The 16375-nt window shown below is 45.4% G+C and overlaps 1 protein-coding gene across 5 annotated transcripts in view; it reads left to right on the top strand.

Annotated features, from left to right (window-relative positions):
- Window positions 1-823: 823 nt before the first annotated feature.
- SOAT1 (sterol O-acyltransferase 1) overlaps window positions 824-16375 on the top strand; it is an 85470-nt gene continuing 69918 nt past the window's right edge. Inside the window, exons 1-6 of one of the 5 annotated variants that reach the window (XM_052666053.1) lie at window positions 824-939; window positions 3191-3324; window positions 9120-9178; window positions 15795-15943; window positions 16027-16086; window positions 16255-16362. In XM_052666053.1, coding sequence (XP_052522013.1) covers window positions 3201-3324; window positions 9120-9178; window positions 15795-15943; window positions 16027-16086; window positions 16255-16362 — 500 coding nt within the window. In that variant the 5' untranslated portion in view covers window positions 824-939; window positions 3191-3200. Of the gene's footprint in view, window positions 1025-3190; window positions 3325-9119; window positions 9179-15794; window positions 15944-16026; window positions 16087-16254; window positions 16363-16375 lie in introns of those variants that run through there. The other 4 variants (XM_052666055.1, XM_052666054.1, XM_052666056.1 and 1 more) reach the window with 4 other exon arrangements.

The raw sequence follows: 16375 nt of genomic DNA, 5'->3' as shown, positions 1-16375 counted from the left end.
CGTGCTAGCAGCCGTGAGAGCATCTCTAAGAGGAATTGTGCTAAAAAAACACAAAGCGGGTTTTAAGTCCGCACTGTGGAGGACAGGGGCTCAGTTCTGTGAAGGCTCCAGCACAGCCATTCGCATGTCAGCAAATACTTTTTTCCTCTTTTTCAATCTTTATAGCAGTTTTCCTGCTAAGCATCCCTACGCTTCAGCCCGGGAATAACCGGTCAGCGCACCGCATGCACGGCACAGCCCTGGAGCTGCGAGGAGGAGAAAAGGCGGAGGTTGGCGGCTCAGTTCTCGTTTTAGGAACACTTCCCCGTTTACGCCGCAGCGACAGAGGTTACTGGAGTTCGCTGACGTGCCGCAGTGACTCACAGCCCGTCACGCGCCGTGCCCTCCCTGCTGCAGGCAGTGTGCGGGCTGCAGGTTGGGCCTTTCACCCCATTTCTGACGCTCCGAACAGAGACGGGACCTCCTCGTTTCCCTCCCCCGTAACAACATCTGCCCTCGCTCCGGCACAACCGTTTGAAACGATCTCCCCGCGGAGGCCGCGAGTCGGGCCGAAGCCCGGAGCACTTGTTGAGCAACCGCCGCGTTCCCCGCCAAGGACAAGGACGGGCGGAGGGACGGGGTCCTCCTCCCGGCCTCGACTCCGGCATCCCGCCGGCCTCACCCACAGCCTCCATGGGGCGGGGATGTCCCGCCGGACCCGGACGTGCGGGCGGAGATGCGGGCGGAGATGCGGGCGGAGCGGAGCGCAGGGGGCGCGCTCCCCCCACGTGCGCCTCACGCGCCCCCCCCCCCCCCTCGCGCCGCGGCCCACGGCCAATGGGCGGCGCCGCCGCTCCCCCCTCCCTCTGCGCGGTGACGTGCGCGGGCGCGCGGCGAGCGGCGGAGGCGGGAAGAGCGGCGCGGGGCCGGCGCTCAGAGGAGCGGCGCGGGCTCTCGGAGGTGGCCGTCCGGGCTGCGGGCGGTCGTTGTCTCAGCCCTGCCCGGCCGGTTCCGAGCGGTCGGCCCGCTCCCGGCTATCCCGGCTGTAAGGGGGTCAGGAGGCTCCGGGAGGGGGCAGAGTTCCTCGGGGCTGGGGAGGACGAGGAGGGGAAGGAGGGAGCTGTCGTCGTGCAGCGGTCGCTTCCGCGCGTGTATCGGGGTGTATGTAGGGTGCCGCGCCGCTTCGGCTGCCTGCCGGGAAAGCCGCGTGTGGGCTGCTCGGAGGGACGCGGGCAGTGCTAGGTGGCGTTGTGATGCTCCCGAGGGACGAGATGGGCGCTCTGGGCTCAACCCGGCGTCCCGCCGAGCTTTGGCTGTGGCAGAGGCTCGCGGTGTTGGGGTGCCATGGTGTTAGGCTGCTGTGACGGAACCCGAGTGAGGAAAGCGGTTGTTTTGCTCGATTTCCTCCAGCACGGCTCTTGTTTTCCTGCCAAAAATCGCTGTGGCCGGTGCTAACGGAGCTGTGTTGCTGTATCCCCAGGGCTCAGATGGGGCATCGAGTCCTTCGTTAACACCTGAACTTTGTCCCAAGGAGGCTGTGGATGCCCCAGCCCTGCAGGCATTCAAGGCCGGGCTGGATGTGGCTCTGGGCAGCCTGGGCTGCTGGTTGGTGACCCTGCACGTGCCTGGGGGTTGGAGCTGGATGATCGCTGTGGTCCTTTTCAACACAGGCCATTCTGTGATTCCATGAACCTTCCTTCCCTCGTCCCAGAACTCCTTGTTTTTAGTTCCGTTCTGTTAACCTTTCTGCTGGATGCTAACAACTCCCAGCCTGTGGTGGGAAGAAAGGAGCACTTCCTTGCCTCTTGGAGGTGGGCAGTGCACTCTGAGTGGAGCCAGAGAACCTCTGCTGTTCAAGGACAGATGTGGCTTTGGGGCATCTCACCGGTGTAAGAGCAGAAGGGTAGAAGTGGCTGCTTTCCATGTGCTTTTAAGCCACAGGTGGGCAGAACGGCCCTGTGCTGCTGCAGTGGGAAGGCAGGAAGGTGGAAAAAGTCATGTTGTCACAGTGGTGGCTGGGTTGCTTTTAAAGGTGAGAGGATTTGCAGCAGTAATGGCAGAGAGCTGTTAGAAGGGGGCTAGATCCTGCCAGCAGGATTTCTGCACCAGTGAGAGTATTTATTTGCTGTGAGAAGGCGTATTGTTCTCGTGCCTGGTTCTTTGTGTTCTTCAGGTAAAGGCTTTTGTATAAGCTCACACCACTGTAATTTATATATCAGTCAGCTGAGAAGCTTGTTGTTTTTGTGGTTTCTGTTTCTATAGCATGTAGACTGACCTGGTTGTGACTTCCTTACATGGGGCTGAAAAGGGACAGTGTCCTGCAAGAAATGGTTTTGTGGTCAATTGATGTTTTGCTAGGTGTTGCAGAAGCTGCTCCTGTGTGCTGTGTACCCAAAAGATTGGCAGGTCCTCTGCTGGAGGAACAAATGCAGGAAGCTGACTCCTGCCAGCATATGATCATAAGGGTCCAGTTTCCCTTTTGTGGAAGTGTCTGTCTCAGTTTTCTGAGGAAATCCTTCTTAAGTTGCTTTCTGACTTCTTTTTCTCAGCCCAGCTGTGACGGATCAGGTGTTCCCTATTAGCTAGCAGCTCTGACACTAGCAGTGATTTTTGTCATTGGATGTGTTCAAACCAGATTTTCTCTTCCTGTTTTTCCCTGGTTCACAGCACAGCCGTTGTCTGGCCAGACAAAATACAAGGATCTATTGAGGAAGCTGCTTTTTCAGTGAGAACTGAAGCTTGACAGGAGGGGGCTTGGCTCAGGCAAAACCATGCGGGTGATCTTGCAAAGCAAACGTGCCAGAGCTCTCTGAAGACAAATTTTGCTGTCAGGCTGACTACTGGAGAGCATTTTCAAGGGCTTTTTGCGCTTTTAAAGATTTCACAAAGGCTCAGGTCATTTTAAATACTTAGATCTGTAAGGGAAAGGAGGGAGCTGTGGGAAAATGAAAGTTGTTTTTGTAGTGGTGAGGGAGAACTTGCTTGGATACTTTGCTCTTTTACAGATACAGTAAGGGAAAGGCAGTGTGACTTGCAGTACAGTGACTAATGCCAGTGTGTGCTTCTTTTCAACTGCCCTTACTCTGAATTCATAATAGCAAGGGAAAAATCTTAACTGTGGAGCAGAGGCGGCTATGTAATTCATTCTGTAACTATGTGAAGAATAAATGGGGTTTTGTCATTAATTATTTCCTGTCCTTTTCTGGTTTAGCTAGGCAGCAATGGCAGGGGAAGACTGTGTAAGAAAACGCCCGTCTGGCTCCACCACAACCTACAAGAGCCCTGAGAATGAAGAAATGCAGAGGAGACCTGATGGCGACAGATCCTTTCAAAACTCCAGCAATGGTGAGGTTCTTTCACTTGGGATTAATTGGGTTTGTATAAGTTTATACTGTGGCCAGCTGGGAAGTAATGTGGCTTACAGCTGGCTTAATTTGTGGATGATTATGTGGCACTTTAGGTGGTTTTGCCTGTGGACTTTGAGGCAGTGTCCCCAGAGTCCTCAGTCATGCTGCACTGCTTTCTGTGAGGAGGTTAATGACAGAACTGCAGCTCTTATTCTTTCTCTTTGGGAGGCGGGATGAGTGAAAAGCTAAGCTAGTTTGTCACGACGTGCCACACAAATCTCTGTTCCAAAACTCTGATAACAGTAATTGAAGGAGATAACTTTTTTTAATGCTCTCCTGAATAGTGTCACTATTTCACTGTATATCCTTCAAGCGGAACAGGAGTTGAAGCAAATATAAGTTGAGAACAAGTGAAATTTCTTCTTCCAAAGATATCCTTGAGAGAAAGACTATTGCAGAAATGAGACTTTCAGCTGTTGGTGGTACTAATGTTTTAACCTGGCTGAATGGGGCTGCTACATCAATGCTGTTTTTAGAAACTTGCAGGTAGTGACTGCTGGGAAACAGTTATGATGGGTTTAGAAGCAGACTTCTACCTCTTTACCCATGGAAAGACCTTAACCATTATAAGTAAGTTTGAGTTCTTGCACGCTTGTGGGTAAAGAATAAATATAGCTGTGATAATTAGCACTTGGTAGGTGGGTGTGCCTGCTTTTTAAAAGCTTTTCTTTTCAGAATCTCTGAAAGGCAGCGTATCACTGCAGGTGCGATGCTGTGAGTGGGCAGCACCTAAACAATCTGGGACGGATGTCTTGACAGCGTGCTGGGCTTTCATGTGCAGGTCCACATCTGGTGGTTGGGTTAGTATAAAAAGTTGTGTTTTAGTGCAGTCCAAACTGCAGTGCAGGTCATCCACAGGGAGACAAGTGTCACTCTCTGACTGATGACCGTGACACAGAAGATGGATCCCTCTGTACAGGAATTCCTCTCTGCTGAGTTAGATCAGCAGCTCTGCATCACAGAGTTTAAAGCTTTACCAAGTCAAAGGAGTGCTCTCGTGTTCTAGATAGTGACCCCTCATGCAGTCTAGTATGTCTGTGTAAGTAGTTGTAACTTGGTGTGAAAGCTCACTAAGCTGGAAGGGTTGCTCAAAAGTAGCACCCATAAATGTTTTGTAGCTTTCTTTCATTCTGGTTTCAGGATAACTGTTCCTAAAGCATCAGTCCTGACAAATACACAGGCAGCTTGAGGCTAATAATCTGGAATGCCTGGCAACGTCCTTTTACTGTAGCATCTTCACACCTGAGTTGCACAGAGTTCTAGATGATAAACATGTTTACTGCAGTTAAGGAATTCTAGACACCCCAGGGCAGTATCTTGCATGCGAGTGAACACACAGTATTTTTGTAGCAATTCTTTATGCAGGAAAAACTAAAAACAAATGTGACTTTGGAGCCTTTATCCTCCCTGATTAGCAAAGACAATCTGCTTTTTAACTTAATAGTGTTAAGGGCCAATTGACTTGTTTCCAGAAGCACGTTGGTCTCACTCTTTTCCCCTTGAAAAGGCTAGAGTGTCTTAAGCAACTGATTTTGTCCTGGCATAGTGTGAGTGGGTGATCTAGGCAACAATAATCCCTTGACAAAATCCAAGCTGCCCTAAGATTTGTGTGTTTTCAGCTGGAGATGTGTCAATAAGTGCAAAACTGTTCTGTTTAATGGGATATTAATGTTGGGCAGTACAGTAGCAGGAAGATTTAACCTGGAATAGCTGTAATAGAAACTGCATGGCAGATGTACAAGCTTAGAGAGGACGTGGCTCTTTACTGTATTGAGGCCCTCTGAAATGCGAAGATAAGACCGTTTGAAACCAGTAAACTGATGGCTGTGGAGAAATCTGAAGAGGACTGATCCGCAAACAAGTCTGTTGTGGCATATCTGCTGGGTATGAGTAAGCATGTTTGGTAATGCTTGTCTTGGAAAGGGCTTGTTATCTTCTAACCAAGAGGTTACTATGGATCATTCCTGGTGTGAAAGTTCATGAAGCTGCACAGGCAGTGTGTCCTTGTTGATACAGCAGAAGGGAGCTTTGAACCAGGGAGAAACTTTGAACGCTTCAGACTTTACTGTCTGACCAGGGCAACAAGTGTGCATAAGCTGCTGAAATTGAGTTTCTTGGGGTTACTTCAGGGAGTTAGGTGGAAAAAGCTGTCTTGCCCACGACTGTGTGGATGCTGGTAATTCTTATGTTCTGACGTGTTTTATAATCTGTGGGTTTGTTGAAGGCTGAGAAGCTTCTTGTGACAAGCCTGGGAATGTGCAGTTGTGACCTGGAGAATGCTGCTGTTTCCTTCTGCTAGTCAAGAGGCTGTTTGGGTTCCATGTCCCTGCAGACTTTGCTTTTTAACTAGATTCCTTGCCCAGCTACAGCACGGTGACCTAAGTAGCCTGTGCGTTTTTCAAGCAGATCAGCTGAGCATTGAAGGCAATTCAGTCATAACTTGTTCTCTCTCTGCTGCATGCATGCATAAATTGGAATAATTCAGAATAAGACTTGTGTTCTGTTGTACCTGGCGTGGGATGCTTCTGCCCTTGGCTGTATCCCTGTGCTAGGCTGGCTTGGACATAGCTGGTCTTTCAGATAACAGCATCTTCAGTAATTTTAGACTGGGAGCCTGGACAGGAACAGGAAATTCTTCTGTCAGTGTTCCTCCCACCTTTTCCATGATAAGTAGTCTGGTCAGGATACAATGAATATCATGTTTTTCATCTCCTTTTATGGAAGGGCAATCCTGGGTACAGTTTGCATGGTATCTCTGACTTTCCAGGAAGATCCTGAAGCTAAATAGCTTCTGTAATCATTGGGGAAAATACTTCTGGTTATCAGATGCAGCTGTGCACAGCATGTCCTAAAACCATCTGGGGAAGTACTTTCTGTTTTATGAACACATGACAATAAATTGAAGTTCATTTGTATGCTTTTCTTAGCTTTTCTGGGAAGAAAAGTTTTTGTCAGATCGAAGAGCCAAGGAAGATGACTGACTTCTTGTGGCTGATGAAGGCTCACTGGCTGGAACCGTGCTCACAAACCATGCCTTTACTCACATGACTTATTCCCACTTGTGCTTTTGACTGTAGTTACTGGAGCAGTTAAACAAAATGAGTACTTTTTTAACGCTGATTTTTGAGAGCTTGCTCAGTGGAGTGCTGGCTGGCATCTCATGCAGGAATTGGTTTTGCTGGATTGCAGGCTTTAGTATTAATGAATTGTGTGAATTGGGATGATTTTTTTCTCCAATCAATGTCACTTGCTTGTAAATATGTACAAAAGAAGATTAGAAAAGAAAATCAAATCCAATTAAAAAAAAAAAAAGACAGTTTGTAAATTTTTTTGGTGAAACTTAAGTTGCCCAGATTTTCAGCAATAAGAAAACGTCTTGATAATTACATGATCTCTTTAAGGCTGGTTTCCTGTGTGATTTGCTACTATGTCATTCTAGTCTTTAAAGATCTTTTTCTTTACAATTTCTTAATGTAGTTCCTGTTTTCTTAGTTCACAACCTGCATTACTTTGATGGTAGATGTGCTTGCCTGACTTGTGCGACCTTGAGTCTGATTTTTTCGATGGTACTGTAATCCTAGAGCGGTGCAAAGGGATTTCTGATGGCAAAGGAAAGTGGAAAATTTAGACTTCTTAGTGGTGTTCGGTTCCTCTTAGATTCAAAATCATGTGATGATTCTATTTCTAAATGACTTCAGGAAACATAAGTAGCAGCTCGCACAGCAGAAGGTGAATGATTCAAGATGATGATTTATCTACTCTATGCTACCTGCCTGTGATGCCCTGCCCAATAAACTCATGCTGTGGAACAGCAGGATGTGTTGGTGGTGTTGGGGAGCAGATTTTCTTCAACAGGAGACAGTTTTGCTTCTCTTTCAGAAGGGAGCTGAGCTTACAGGTGGTTTTACTTAGTTTGCTGCGTGAGGTACATGTAGAGAAGATGCTGAGATCTTGATTCAAAGACTCATTAAGCCTTGCTATGTTTTTAGTCTATGTGATGTTGCTTATTCACTGGTGTGTGGGTGGATAAAGAGATAGGAGGGACACTATGTACAACTTCAGCAATTACGATGTCAACAGGTCAGAGACCTGCCCATTTTCCTTTACAGGAATGTTTACAGGAATATTACAGTCATATGCTAAGGTCTAGGTGAAACCAGCCATTTTTAAGGCCTCATTAGTGGAAAAAGGATGCTTCATTTCTTAAGAGAGTCACTCCTGAGTAGTTGTAGTGATAGGAAATGCAGTCAAAGCAGTAGCTGCTCATTTCTTGTTCAGCTCACAAAGGAAATAGTGCTACCCCCCACATCTCAGATGTCTTAGTGGCTTTGGCCCTGTTGCACAGTTTCGTGAATACTGGCAGGTGGATGAGAGAACAGTTCTCACCTTTTGCAGCAAAGGTAGCTGGGCTGTGAGCTCAGCAGCTCTGTGTGGTTTGCTTGCCAGCAGGTAAACATACGGTGGTTTTTAGCACAGCAATAATGGGTAGAAGGGCTGTCGATACAATTGTGGAGTGGTGCAGTTGAGGGAGTTGAGTTCTTGAGATGCTGTGAAGGATATGCTTTCCTGCTGCTTGTGGAATGGTTTTGCTTATTTTTTTTCCTGTGAGTGGGGGTGCCCATTTGAGACCAGTGAAGTGCAGGAGCTGAGTGGCAAAAGCTGTTTTACACTCTTGAATTGTTCCCACACTGGCAGTCTATTGCACCATTGTACTTGCTGAATGACTTTAATGCTGAGGTAACTTTTTGTTTTGCAGGTGAGATGCTTAGCAGCCAGGAATTCTGTTTCTGTGAAAAGTGAATTTTGCGTGCAGCCGGAATATAAAGAAATCATGATATTTACCTATTTCCTTTCTTTGTTGCATTACGAGGTGGCTAAAACTACCTATAAGAAGGTGTTGCCACTTCCCATTCTTCAGTCTATAGCCTGTGTTTTATGTCCAAAATCTGTTCTTACTGCCTGCTTGATATGGGGTGGTAGGAATGTCTAATGCTGACAAGTGAGTATAGTTTTATTAAAGATGGAAATAGGAAATATTTCACTTAACTCTTGGTGTTGCTAGTGACAAAAGTCCCAATGGTGTTTTTAGCATGCATAGACCTGTTGTTAGCATGCATTGACCACCTGTTTTAAGGGATACAGTGTTTTGGGGAAATACAGTCAGACTGATGCTCTGATGGGGGAAGAAAGGAGTGAGAGTAGCCAGGTTGGAATACAGGATGACAGCCTTCCAACTCGCCAGTCTGCCCATCTTTAGGGATGGTTGTTTTACAGAAAGTCGTGTCTTGACTACCTTGTCTGGAGGTCTCTACATTGCCAGTAGGCAACCTAATCTTTCGTCTAGTTCACAGTGCATAAGATAAAACTATGCTAGAAGATCAGCATGCTTGGATATGACCTTCTAAGGGTTGTTCTGATTGCTGTTTCAAGGCTGAATATGTTTAAGGACCTTGGAATGATTTGTGGAATTGCAGAGCTTTCAGAAATCCAGCACGTTATCAGCTGTTGCCTGCTTTATCATGTTGTGATCCTAAATGGCTGTTTAAAAATACTTGCTCAATGCTTACTAACATTGTAGTTTAGTTTTGTACTTGCTGAGACTTTAGTAGGAATCAGAAGTATTAATGAAAAACTAGTGAATGAACTACTGCCTGCTGTTTTTCATGTATTTTCAGTCATGCGGGACACGTTGCTGCAAATGCAGCTGTTCAATATTTGCTTTTCCTTCCTTAGGTCGCGTTGATGTGGACCATGTGATAACAAGGAAGATGCAGCTAATAGCAGAAGCTGAGGTAAATATACTCTAATGCTTCTTTGTGGTGAGGAGCAGGATAATTGAGCCTGATCATCTCTTCTGGAGACTCCTCAATCCTGGAATACAAATACATTCTATTCAGACATAATTCAAGTGTGGTGACTTTTATACAGCCCTCTTCCTGTCTGTATCTCTTCTCACTTTGCACAAGAGTAGTGCTGTCAAACACAGCTCTGTCTTGTTTGACCCCAATAGGTTAGAGTCCAGTGATAAGAATGAACTTTGAGGCCTGTAATAAAATTGGACTTGCCTCACTACTAACTTCTGACAGTGTAATTGTTAGCTAGCCTGTTCCCTTTGACAGCTTGTGTGTCCAGCGCTTCCAATTCTGTGTCCTGTTAGCCATTAATGCACCTGGCCTGTATCTCTTGGTTTCCATTGCCCTACCTGTGGAGATGATCTTACTACTTTTCAGTAAGCATTATCCTCAGAGAAAAATTTCTATACGTGTCATCTGCATCTGCGTGAGCTGCCACTGCCTTAGCGTGCATTAAGGCGATTTATGGCCAAATTAAATGAAGTTAGCTGACAGTGAACTGCACCCTCCTTGCTAACCATTGTTTCACAGCAGGCATGTTCTTTGAGGCAAACTGTCCTGCGCTCTTGCTTCACTTTATTGCAGAGAATCCCATGCTGAGGATGAGGTCATCTAATTGTCTCAGCCCTATGTAGTTATTAGGGATTGGATACTTAAAGGACAGGGACAAATACCTTGCAACTTTGAGGTCCTTTCCTGTTTTAAAGTCTCTTTATTATATAGATATGATGTGTAACTTACAGTAGACACTTCTGACTGCTTTTTGTGCTGACGCTCCTAGAATTCAACCCATTAGAGGGATAGTCAGCTCTTAATTTTATTTCATATATTGTCTTCTCTGAGTGACTCTTACTGAGGGCATGATAGAGCAAGTCTCATATCTGCCTCGTATCTTTTTTCTGCAGACAAATACAACCACTGCAATTCACTGTTTGCAACTAATGCTTGCACAAGCAACTTTTAAAGGACTGTTAAGCACATGTAGCTGTGTGAGTTCCAGGGGACACTATCTGGATGCTGAGGGACAACTTGATCTTGGATTTCTTTCTTTGAGAAAGCTATCACAGAATCACAGAATTGTAGGGGTTGGAAGGGACCTCTAGAGATCATTGAGTCCAACCCCCCTGCCAAAGCAGGTTCTCTACACCAGGTCACACAGGTAGGCATCCAGGCAAGACTTGAACATCTCCAGAGAAGGAGACTCCACAGCCTCCCTGGGCAGCCTGTTCCAGTGCTCCATCACCCTCACCGTAAAGAAGTTCTTGCACACATCTGTGTGGAACTTCCTATGCTGCAGCTGATGTCCGTTTCCCCTTGTCCTGTCTCCACGTACCACTGAAAAGAGACTGGCCTCACCACTGTGGCCCCACACCTCAGATATTTGTAAACCTGGATTAGATCCCCTCTCAGTCATCTTTTCTCAAGGCTAAGTAGACCCAGTTCACTCAGCCTTTCCTCATAGGAGAGATGCTCCAGGCCCTTCACCATCTTTGTGGCCCTCCGCTGGACTCTTTCCAAGAGATCCCTGTCTTTTTTGTACTGGGGAGCCCAGAACTGGACGCAGTGCTCCAGATGAGGTCTTACCAGGCAGAGTAGAGGGGGAGGATCACCTCCCTTGACCTGCTGGACATGCTCTTTTTAATGCACCCCAGGATGCCATTGGCCTTTTTGGCCATGAGGGCACACTGCTGGCTCAAGGCCAACCTGTCATCCAGCAGGGTGCCCAGGTCCCTCTCTGCAGAGCTCCTCTCCAGCAGCTCATCCCCCAGCCTGTACTGGTGCATGCGATTATTCCTCCCTAGGTGTAAAACTCTACTCTTGTGTTATCTTTCTGAATGCTTTCTGGCTCCAAAGTTTGAGACGTGGTAGCCTGTAGTCAAGGCAGCTTCTTATCCACAAAGAGAACCAAAGAAAACCAGAAGGCTCAGCAGCACTTGAATGCTGAAGTTGCTCCTGAAACATGGGAAGTTCAGGTTTTATATGCTGAGTTCAGCAGATTGCAAATTTAAGATTCCTCAAAGCTACAAGAATAGCTGTAGGGCTAAGTATAAAAGCCTACATCTGTTAGAAATGCCTGAGAATTCCTCTTCTGCCTCATCGTTTTGACCGGTGATTCACACAACAGAAGCTCAGATCCCCTTTTACCCTTTATAGGGTCTGTATCTGAGGCCCATACAGATGCTTGATTTCTGACAAGTGCTAATCACTGTCAGCCTCCATTTGTTTAAGTGGGAGTTGTAGGTGGTTGGTGTTGCTCCACTTAGGATCATAGAATCCTTAGAGTTGGAAGGAACCCTGAAAGTTCATCCAGTTTAACTGCAACACAATGCACAGGGATTTCTACAGCTTGATCAGGTTGCTCTGGGAAACCAGAGTGATGCCAGTGCTTCACTACCCTTATCATGAAAAACTTCTTCCTTATATCCAATCTAAATATCTCCTCTTTTAGTTTGAAACTATTTCCCCTGTCCTGTCACAGCAGTCTCTGGTAAAGAGTCTGTCTCCTCCTTTCTTACAGCCACCTTTTAAATAACGAAAGACCTCTTTCACATTTGCTTGGAGCCTTCTTCTCTCTATACTGAACAGCTCTGGCTCTCAGCCTGTCTTTATAGGTGAGGTGTTCCATCCCTTGGCTCATTTTGTGGCCCTTCTCTGGGTACACTCCAGCAGGTCCAGAACTTTGCTGTACTGAGGACTCCCCGTGTGGACACAATATTCCAGGTGAGGTGCACATTAGAGAGGCAGGATCACTTCTCTTGACCTGCTGATCACACTTCTTTTGATGCGGCCCAGGATCCAGTTGACTTTCTGTGTTGTGCAGGCATGCTGCTGGCTCATGTTCAGCTTGCCATCCACCAGTACCCCCAAGTCTTTTCAACAGGGCTGTGCTGTTTTTTTGTGCTTGTATTGATAGTGGGGGCTGCCACAATCCAGATGCAAGACCTTGCACTTGGATTTGTTGAACCTCATGAGGTTCACCTGGGCCCCCTGCTCAGCCTATTTAGGTCTCTCCGAGTGGCACCACACAGCTTGGTGTCATCTGCAAACTTGCTGAGGCTACTCTCAGTCCTGCTGTTGATATTATTGATGAAGATGTTAAAAACACCTGACTCCTGAGGGGCGCTATTTGTCACGTGCAGACACTGAGCCATTGACCAACACTCCCTGGATATTTCTGAACCAGTTCCTCATCCATCAGACAGTTCACCCATCAAATGCATATCTTTCCTATTTGAAGAGAAGGTTGTTATGGGGAACTGTGTCAAAGGCCTTACTGAAGTCCAGATAGATGAGGTCAGTGGCTCTCCCCTTGTCTAGCGCCACAGTTAAACTTTCATGAAAAGCCCTGGGGTTTGGCAGGCAGGGCCTGCCCTTGGTGAAGCTGTGCTGGTTATCCCATATCGCTTCCTCGTGTTCAGTGTGCTGTAGCACAGTTTCCAGTTGTATCTGTTAGAATGAGTAAAATTAAGGGAAACTCTAGTGAATTTCTCTGTAGCAATAAGTTACAGCGTTTCTTGGCTCAATTTCCTCTGACTTATCAATTATTTGCCTGCTTCTGTTTTTTATGGCATAGCATTTATTGAGTATTTGCTCCCCCTCCTTGTTGTTCCAATAATCAGATTCTTTTATTGAAAACTAAATTGTGACAGCTGAACAGATCTGCCCTGTTCCTTGTGTAACACTTGGAACACCAGTTAGGGAACAGTTAAGCTCTGCTAGAAGACTGTGCCATATTGCAGAGAAGGTTTGTGTGAGGTGCATTCTCTTATGTTTTATGTGTTTAGTGGCTTGATCAGTTGGCTTCTTGAGTGTGAACAGTTACTCTGGCAGTTACTTTGATTGGCAGTGGTGATGGTTGTCAGTATAACACAATACACTGTGCAGTTCTGATGTGAAGAATTGCAGTTAATGTGGAGTTTCTGCTCTGTCTACATCAAATTTTATTTCATGAGAACTCGCATCTTGTTTTCCCAGCCCAAATATGTGCATAAGTTGATGTCAGCCTTGGAGGGTTGTGTTAGGAGGGGCAGCCTCAGCAGAGCGCTGACTGGAAAGGGAATGTGTAATATAAGGAAATTATTTCTGCTAAGCTCTTGCTGAGAGGAAATTTAAAAAAAAAAATAAAAAAATAACTGTGGTAGGAATGAATAGTGCTTTTCTGGAAGGGAAATGAGAACACTCCAGGAGGAGTAGGAATTTGTTTGACTTCCTCGGTTAGGGATACGTGCATGTGTGCTGTAAGAACAGGCTGTGCCAAAAAGCAGTCTTCTGTTACAGGCTGTAGTTCCAAAGTACTCAACTTTTGTACTTCTTGTTTTTAAAAGATTAATCCATGTTTTTGCAAGAGTTGAGCCCTCTTCTCTGCTTTCCGGAAAGCTCTAAGAATAGACAACCGAGTTGTATCATCAAGTGCCAGTGAAGCTTGTTAGTTCTATGCTAGCAGCTGCCAAATAGTAAGAAAATGTTTTCTAAGTTAAATATTAATCTATTCCTTCTCCTACTGCAGCTTTTTTAGTTCTTACTAAAGCTGACCACTGTGAAGAATGTGGTCTTATGTCAGGTTTTGCGTTTACTACCAGAAAGTTAAACTTGCTTGCTTGGCTGTTGTTGCATTATGCAGCAGCACTTTGTACGAATACATTGCCTGTTACTGGGCTTTGCTCACCTAAAAGATCCACATCTAAAAAAGACCTTTTAGCTTGGCTTTTTGGGTCTATTTCCTCGTGTTATTAGTCCTTGTGCCTGTTTCTGCTTAGCGAAAAACAATGGTGCTTCACCTTTTTCTGATATAATAGGCTCTACAAAGAAGACACCAAACAACGGAGCATCACAAAGGCCTTCCAAAGGAAGCAGTGTTCCTGTGTACAACTTCCAGATTCTTTTCCTCCTTGAAAATGGATTTCTTGGTTTTGTTGCTTTTCAGCCTTCAAGATTAGAAAATAAGTATCAGAAAGGAATTCTGAAGGCATTTGGAGGGAAAAACAAATGTTTCTTGAGCCAATGATGAGTAGGAAGATAAGATGAAATAATATGCAGCTACCATCTAGAAATACTTGGACAATCTGAGAAAGTCTCAAGCAAAAGGATGAGCAGACAAGATTTGCAAAGAGGCACTTGCATCAAAAAGAAAACAAACAATGACAGTAATACACGATTAGATTTGTAGTCGTACAAACTTTGTTAAACGTGCTTATCTTCTGTGCTGAAGATAACTGGGTGACTTCTGAAGGGCTCATAATTTTAGGATCTTGTGGCTTTCTAAGCTCTTGGATTTCAAGTGAGCACATGTTGCTTTTATTTCCTTGAGGGAATTCGTTTTGCCTAATCTTCTACTTGCAAGAATAGCTCTTATGCCACTATGCAAATCTTGGGATCCTGTTTGCATCTGAAGAGCAAAAGAATTTGCAGTAGTAGTTTTTAGTAATTTGTAGTAAAGAACTGTCCAGAGCCCAGTGTAATACTTTCTATGGAAGTAAGTAACTTTGAAATGAGCATCTTATTGCTTAGTTTCTTCTAAAGGCATCTTATTTTTAAAGTCTTCCTGGCCCATGGAGATCAGGTCTTTGGAAGTTCATGCTGCGAGACTGAAGAGCAAATTGAACTATGCTGTGTACTGGAGAATTGGAGTGAACTGTGCACGTTAGCCTTTAGGCAAGACAAAAGTGACAGGGAAACAGGATTATAATCTCATCATTGTGTAGTTTGCCTTTCTTCCCTGGTTAGCTTGTGATTGGAAGGTTTAAGTAATATTTTCCTTTCTGGAGAGTAAACTTTTTTTTTAATCAGGTAAAAAAGCAAGCAGTCTTTGACCAGGGTGGCCTATGCTTTGTTAACAGCCAGTTGTTACCCTCTTTGTGCTCTCTCTGTGTTTTTCCAGGAAGATGGTAAAGGAGGGGGATGCTCATTAGTTTCTCAGGCACCCTTAGAAGTCAAGAGCTCTAGTGAACAAGATGCTTCAGAAGTTGCATTTTCCTGGTAAAATGAGGAGAAAAAAGAAGAAAAAAAAAAAGCATGAATAGGCTGAAAATGGTGCACTTTTGTTCCAACCAGTTGCATTGGCTTTACACTGGTTATTTGCTCTGTCTTACAAAAAGGGAATTCAGCAGGTTCACCTGGGATTTTTGAGTCACAAGCATGAAAAGATCATCTTTTTTTTTTTTTTCCTTCCAGTAGCGCTACACTGGCTATGATGTAAATCTTGTTTGCACCTGTGGCTAAAACTGAGAAGTGTTTTCTGGGTCTGTATTATGTTTAGCTCAGCTTCCATAGCAGCACCACCAAAAATGTGAAGTACCTGCCACTCCAGACATGTGTGAAGTTCAGTATTTTTGCTTTGCTCCTCTATTGCATCTGGTAGGGAAGATAAACGTTATTCAGAACTCTGGGAACTGAGGTGTGTGAACAGGCTGGATATGTTCCTGTCCAATTGGACTCCAGCCGTGGGCTGATGGCACAGGATCCCTTACTCTGTTCTGCTCTGGGATAAAAAAGGAGAACGTCTTACTTAACTCTAGATACATTTTGGTAACATGCTGCTCTGTTCTTGCTCTGTCAGCAACTGAAGCCAGTTTTCATGAAGGAGGTGGACAGTCACTTCACAGAGTTTGTGAACAGTTTGGTGGCAAAGTCAGCACTCCTGGATTCCTCATCTTCAGCTTCCCTCTTCCCGGCTTCCTGCTCTGAGAAGGAGCTACACAAAGCCAAGTAAGTCAGGTTTACGTTAGTTCTATAACAAGACTGTTTCCTGGAAGCCTTATTTTCTTTTTCTTGAATGTTCTAATTTGCAGGACCTTAAGAGCCCCTCCAGAACATGGGAAGATCTTCACTGCCAGGAGGTCCCTCTTGGAGTGAGTAGTTTAGCTTCTCTTTTTCCATTAAATAAGTTGACTGTAAGTACTCTTGACAGCAAGCTAACTAGCCTTTGCTTTGAGATGCTTCATTTGAAAGCCATAACACAAGTGTGATGTGTGATCTGCTATGTGAATGGCCTGATAGCTTTTGAATCTCTCCCCCAGTGAGCTATTTGAAGTGAGTCACATCAGGACAATCTATCACATGTTCATCGCTCTTCTCATCGTCTTCATCCTCAGCACACTTTTAGTGGACTTCATTGATGAAGGAAGGTAAGAGTGCTTG

Source organism: Tympanuchus pallidicinctus, unplaced genomic scaffold (assembly GCF_026119805.1).
Source record: "Tympanuchus pallidicinctus isolate F22 unplaced genomic scaffold, pur_lepc_1.0 scaffold7, whole genome shotgun sequence".
NCBI lineage: Eukaryota > Metazoa > Chordata > Aves > Galliformes > Phasianidae > Tympanuchus > Tympanuchus pallidicinctus.
The sequence above is the reverse complement of the archived record's forward strand: the minus strand, read 5'-3'. Positions and strand labels throughout refer to the sequence as shown.